This window comes from Bos indicus x Bos taurus, chromosome 5 (assembly GCF_003369695.1).
Source record: "Bos indicus x Bos taurus breed Angus x Brahman F1 hybrid chromosome 5, Bos_hybrid_MaternalHap_v2.0, whole genome shotgun sequence".
Lineage (NCBI taxonomy): Eukaryota > Metazoa > Chordata > Mammalia > Artiodactyla > Bovidae > Bos > Bos indicus x Bos taurus.
The window spans coordinates 12,715,858-12,722,304 of record NC_040080.1 but is presented as its reverse complement, the minus strand read 5'-3'; the positions used below and the strand labels follow the sequence as shown (position 1 = coordinate 12,722,304).

Below are 6,447 nucleotides of genomic sequence, written 5' to 3'. Positions count from 1 at the left end.
CATTTGGCTTTAAAATGTCCAGGAAGGCTTGTGGTTCTCCACTTTCTCTCTAGTCTCCTGAGTGTCGTCCCAGGAGAAAAATGGAAAAAGAAAACTGCACTGTCCCTTTAGGTAGTCCACTCTGCCCCTCTGAACTCTTAACTCTCATTTAAATAAGAGGATAAAATCTTACCTGCCTGGAGGAATATCTTGATGAAGTTTTTTAATTCAAGGAGTGAGTTTCCTTTAGGCTTTTTTGTTTTTTGACTTGTAATTTTTTCCTCAGAACCCTCCAACATCCACTCTCCCACCAAGCTCTGTCATCTTAGTCTGAGAACAACTGCTTGGGGTCACCCTAGGGGCCGTGTAACTCCCCTAGGGCCTCCTGGAGATGTGCTGGGAGAGGGGACTGCGGCTGAACGAAGGGGCCCTGGCTCCCGGACTCGAACGTCCACTCTAAGGCAGGAGCAGGCTCGCTGCAGGCCACGAAACGCCCCCAGACAAGCCTCCCCGCGCGCCCCCGCGTCCCGCGTGTGCCCAGTTCGACACCACTTGCGCTTTGGGAGCAAACCTGCCGGGTCTCCGTCCCGCGCAGAGTTTGGATCACAACTGCCCTCTACGCCCCACGCACCCCGATCTGCAGAGGTGCCAGGGAGTGACCAGCAAGGCGGGAGCAGCAGTCCCCCTCCCGCCGCTTCTCGGGGGCGGGGCCCACCTGTGCCCGGGGGCGGGGCCGGTCCGGGGGCGGGGCAGGTGGGCCGCGGGCGGGGGCGCGGGGCGGGGCGGCGCACCTGGGGAACCTCCTCATGGGCAGAGCGAGGGCTGGCGGCTGCAAGCCCGCAGCCGGCGTGGGCAGGAGCCGGGGGCCGGGGCGGGCGGCCGGGGCGCGGCGCTGAGCGGGCGGGAGGGCGGGCGGGCCGGGGGCGCGGGGTCATGGGGGGCCCCCGGGCCGCGCGGCTCCGGCTGCTCCTGCGCCCGGTCAAGCTGCTGCGGAGGCGCTTCCGGCTGCTGCTGCTGCTTGCCGTGGTGTCCGTGGGGCTCTGGACGCTTTATCTGGAACTGGCGGCGTCTGCCCAGGTCGGCGGGAACCCCCTGAACCGCAGTGAGTAGCGCCGGGGCGCGGGGTGGGGAGGGGCAGGGCCGGCGGCCCCCGCCTGCAGGTCTTGCCCCCTATCGCGGACCGGGTGTCCACTCGCGGGGTCCCCAGGTGCCGGGCGCCGGCGGGACCCGGGCCACCCCGGCGGCGCTGGGCTCGCAGACCCGCTGCCAGAGACACGCGTCCACGCGGGCCGGGTCCATGTCCCTCTGGGTCCCTCGGCCGCCTCCGGCAGGCCGCGCGCTCCTGTCTTCGGGGCCCAGACTTTTCTCCCCGCCGTGTCTCCACGGCTCACTGGGTTCGCTCCCTAGCTGCGTTTTCGGGGCGGGTGGGGGGGAGTTCCTTACTTTAACGATAGGGCCGAGAGCCACCCGCCCCCCCACCCCCTCCACCTTCCCACAGGCCACTCCCCTCCCAGCCCCTTCCTCTTCCTCCAGTCGCCCACCTCCCCCTAAGTGGCTTCCTCTCGGGATCCCGACCGCGCACTGTCCCCCCACAGCGGGTTGTCTACAGTCCCCAGACCACCCTGCAGAATGGGCTGAACCCCGGACCCCGGTCAGGGCGCAGTGGGCACCTCCGTGGACCGGACGGTGGGTGGATTCCTACTCTTCCAAGGGAGCCAGAGCCACTTAATTTTTCTGTGCCTCGGCTTCTTCCTAGGAAAACGGGAGAGGATTGTCTTGAGAGAGAGCTTTGCTTCCACAGGCATGGCTAGCCGAGGCGATTTTCAGTTTAAGGACGGAGTGAAGTAAAAATCCTCAAAGTGTCAAGACTGTCTGAAAGGTCACTGTGATAGTTGGGATAAAGAGAATCTCCCAGAACTACCAGGTGTCCTTCCCGGGCCTGAAGGGTGGAGGTTTATAATCCCAGAATGTTGTCTGGAATTCTAGATAAACATCCCCCCACCCCCACCCCCCACTGCATTCAGGAAACCAGAGGAGCGGCTGGTGAAGCTCTGCTGAGAAGATGCTCTGAGTTCTTGTGTCAGCTGCTCTTCCCCGGGTTGGGTGTGGTGCTTTGCCTCCTCTTGTGGCGAAAGACAGGGAATTACTTGGGTCAGTAATTGAGCCGCTTCAGGATCGAGATGGATACTTGTGGCAGAACCTCTGCCTCTGTGGCCGTGGAAATATTTCTGGCTGTGGTGAGGAGACTGGGGTTCCATCCCTGATTCTGCTGCTAACGGAGTTGGAGAATCCAGGAGCAGGTGGCTGCTGCTCAGGCCAAAGGGGGAAGTTGGTCCCTTTCCATTTGGGCACTCAGACTGGGTGATCTCCATGCCTGAGCATTGCTGGGGTCCGGGAGCTCCGCTCGGTGTGAGGAAGGGTCTTCCCAGTCAGGTCCATGGCTCTAAGGAGGAGGGTGCTTCCCTCTGAAGACCGGTCTGCCGTCCCGCAGCTGGTCTTCCCTCCCCAAGCCTAGCTCTTCCCTCTGAAGGACAAAGTGGATGGAAACTCCCAGACCCATGGCCACTCAGAGCGACCCACGTGGGTGAGCCCAGGTGAAGTGTGGGTGGGTAGGAGGTCCGGGTGAGATCTGTCTTCTCTCCTCCTTGGGACACCCCTTCTCAGTGTGGCCACCATCTTGTCAAATGTGGGAGCCTGTGGGGTCCTCTGCACAGATTAGTACAGAGGGGAAGGCAGCTGCTTGGTGACCTGAGGTGAAGGGCCTCCCTTTCCCCTCCCCCAGCCTGTTTTCCTCAAGAGTGCTTTCTCCTCAGAGAGCTGGGGTGCCACAGTCATACTCTCTCACACCTGCTCCCGCCCTCTGTCTCCTGTTGGCTGCCTCATCCTTCTCCATCCGTTAGTTCCTGGGTCTGTTTGTTTCCCCTTCTCGATGCACCATCACTGTCTACCTGGGTTTCCTTATTCTTTGTTTCCTTTTCCAAACTGACCCTTCTCCAGAGGAATGTCCCCAGCTTCCTACTCCACAGTCAGCTTTCCACTCCTCTAACCCTCGTCTTTAAGGGTCCTCGGGGGTCCAAGCCTCCCCTCACTGACTCAATGGACAAGAGTTTGAGCAAACTCCGGGAGATGGTGAAGGACAGAGAAGCCTGGCATGCTGTAATCCATAGGATCACAAAGACTTGGACACGACTTAGCCACTGAACATCAAGCCTCTTTTCAGCCTCTTGGAACTCCTCCAGGCCACCTGCTGTTAGGGTGGCTTTTCATGCGGGGCTATCCCATCATAGTCTACTCTTTTCTTCTTCTTTTAAAAGTTATTTATTCATTTTTGGCTGTGCTGTGTTTTCATTGCTGCGTGAGGACTTTCTCTGTTTGTGATGAGCAGGGCCTGCTCTGTAGTTGTGGTGCATGGGCTTCTCCTTGCGGCAGCTTCTCTTGCTGCTGAGCATGGGCTCTAGGGCTAGGGGGCTCAGTAGTTGCAGCTCTCAGGCTCTAGAGCACAAGCGCAGGCTCAACAGTTGTGGCTCTCGGGCTTAGTTGCTCTGGGACATGTGGGATCTTCCCGGACCAGGGATTGAACCCGTGTCCCCTGCATTTGCAGGCAGATTCTTATCAACTAAACCACCAGGGAAGTCCTCTTCTCTTTTCTGATTTCCTGTTGGAATGAGACTTTTAGACAGTGGCTGTGATTTTTGGCTCCCTGTCTCCCATCATTTGTCTTTAAGAAGCCGAGACACCAAGCATTAAAGTCTTCTCTTGTCTTCTAGGTCTTGCTCCCAGCTGTTCCTCTGGAGGGAGAGTGGGGGAGGAGGAGGACTTGGGAAGCAGAAGGGTGGGAAGAGGGCTGCAGGCCTTCCTTGCCATGTACCCTGGCACACAGCAGCAACCGGAACCCCATCTTGACCACCCTGCCTCCCTCTAGCAGTCCTGCCAACTCACCCCACCACCAGCCTTCCTGTCATCTATAAGGCCAGCCTCCATTACCAGGAACCTTTCATTTGCCTGTCCCTGTGTGGCTGCCGCCCTGATCTGGCGCTGGGAGAAGTGTGGGGAGAGATGGCAGTTAACAGACTCCAGGGTGGTAAGGTAATGACAGGGAGCATGCTTCCTGCTGCTTCTTGGAGTAACCCCATAGTTTGACATGGGCGATGTGCAGTTTGAGCTCCATATTAGAAAAAGATACAGCCACATGGGGAGTATCCAAAATCGTTCACAGATAGAAAAATGGGTCCCTTGAACAAAAGACAGAGAGCTGTTCACTTGCTCATTTAAACAAACATTTGTTCAGCACATAGCTCGAGTACTGCATCGTGCTCCGTCACTTGGATGTGGTGATGACTCCGTTATGGTTTCTGTCTCTCGCAGCTTTCCCTCTTGGAGGGCGGTTTGGGTGCATGTGTGAAAATAATCACAGTATGAGACAGCCATCGTGTTTTACATGGATAGAACTACCCATTGCTGTGACACTTGTGAAAATGAGACATGGCTCTTTGAACTAATAATTCTTGGAAGTGGTGACATTTCAGGAGAACTTGAGGAGTTGGTAAGACTTTAGCAGATGCACAAAGAGAACGATGTTCCAGGCAGAGAGGTCAGCAGAAGCCCAGACCAAGAGTCAAGAAGTTCATGTTTGGGAGTGTTGGGTGTCTGGGTTTGGTGAAGGAGAATGATGCCAGATTAGGGAAGACTTTTAATAACCTTAAAGGGTGGTGTTTATTCAGCAGATAAGAGAAAACAGTTCAAAGGTTTAAAACTGAATGGGAGGAAAGGAAAGATAGTGAAACTGTTTAACAAGACTGTACTTTTGTATGGATGGTGGTGCTGGGTCGGGGCGGAAGTTTCCATGCTGTGACTGCGTTGGCCTTTAGCTGTTGGGTCATGGAGCTCCACTGGGGACAGGTCAGGGATCTAGTGGGACATTCAGAGGGTCTGGGGCAGTCACTATATGCCAACATGTTCATAAATGTTCCAGTGTTTTGAGAACTGGCACAGCTGTACTGGTGTGTACTGGCTGAAAGCAGCCCTGGGCACAGACGATTACTGGAAGTTAAGGAGTCCGTTCTGGCAGGTTTTAACGAGCCAGACCCATTTGTTCAGATTGGTTTAGCTTCGTCCTGCCAGAGGGCAGAGGTCTGGACTAGAATGGTTTCTAGGTTCTCTGATCTGTAACTGACCTGCTGCTGTGACCAACTTGATGCTGGAACCAAGCAGTCATCTCTGGGCACAGAGCCAGGGCTTAGCAGTCGTGCGTACCAGCCTCTTTCCAGATCTCGCAAGGCTGGGTCTGCAATGTCCCCATATAAAGGCCCAGTTTACCTGCCAAACAACCCAGAGTGTCCACAAGCTCAGGAATTCATTGGCTTCCACCACCTGAAACCTAAAACACCTCTCTCTGGCTGGCCTTGCAACTCCTAATGGACTCTGAGCAGACTGGGGAGCTACAGTCACAGAGGTCAGGCTGGCCCCGCAGCTTCTGGGGTCACCACAGCCATTCCGACTTAGAAGGGATGCAAACCCCCCAGTCATGGAGGTAACTCAGGGTAGAAGAGTAATCTGAGACACAGACTGGGAGAGAGGGAGAAGCAGGAGAGACAGATGTGTGGGCTGAGCCAGGATGCTGAGACTCGGAGCAGCAGAGGCAAGTGGGGAGGGAAGCCCAGCTGCTCCGTGGCTCCTTGTGGCCCCTGGAACCTGTCCACACCACCCCGGGCTGGGCTGTCCCTCTGGCTCCTGTCCCTCTGTCCTCCTTACGTTGTAGGACACAAGTCGTCTGTCTCTTTATGCTGCCATCCAGCTGCCGCGTGCAACTTCAGATCAGTATCCAGTTCAGGGAAAATACTGGGCACTCAGATACCTCCTGGGTTTGGATGGTAAGCTCTGAATTTCCAAGCACCTGATATTTTCCACTGGCAGATACTTTGTTTATCAGTGATGGATCCAAGAATAGAACCTAGGAATTCTTGTTCCTCGTTCCATAATACATACAAACAACAATAGCCTTTAAATGCAAATGAAAGGATAAGAATGACGCCTTTAGTGCTTTCTTATTAGAAGTGTGTTTCCTTTGGACCAGCGCGGTCTGCAGCAGGCCTGGGGGAAGCAAGGACAAGGACTCAGCTGTGACCACTCCTTTCCCTAGGTTCTGTAGTCCTCATTGACGTGGGCACAGAGTCTTGGCAGCCTGGCAGGCCCTGCTCTCTTCCTGCCAACCTGAGACCCTCGGGTGAGCTGAGGCCCCGGTCGATGGTGCTGCGGATGCCGACTGTGTCCTGGGAGTCATGTGTCCAAGCAGCATGAGATCTTTGCAGTGGCCGCTCCTGTGCTGGCTTGCAGAGGGGCTGGGCTGCCTGCAGTAGTTTTCCAGGCCCCAGAGGCTGGCCTTGCCCTCCAGCCTGGGCTTTATGGAGCGGAGCAGAGCAGCCGCCAGGACAGGGCTTGCTTTGGAACGGGGCCTGGAGGCTGCTCTTG

The 6,447-nt window shown here is 56.4% G+C and overlaps 1 protein-coding gene across 2 annotated transcripts in view; it reads left to right on the top strand.

The window, feature by feature from the left end:
- The first annotated feature begins 904 nt into the window (after positions 1-904).
- The window catches only part of B4GALNT3 (beta-1,4-N-acetyl-galactosaminyltransferase 3), a 97,690-nt gene continuing 92,147 nt past the window's right edge, over positions 905-6,447 (top strand). For both annotated transcript variants that reach the window (XM_027541001.1, XM_027541000.1), the window contains exon 1: positions 905-1,081. In XM_027541001.1, coding sequence (XP_027396802.1) covers positions 913-1,081 — 169 coding nt within the window. In that variant the 5' untranslated portion in view covers positions 905-912. The remainder of the gene's footprint in view (positions 1,082-6,447) is intronic.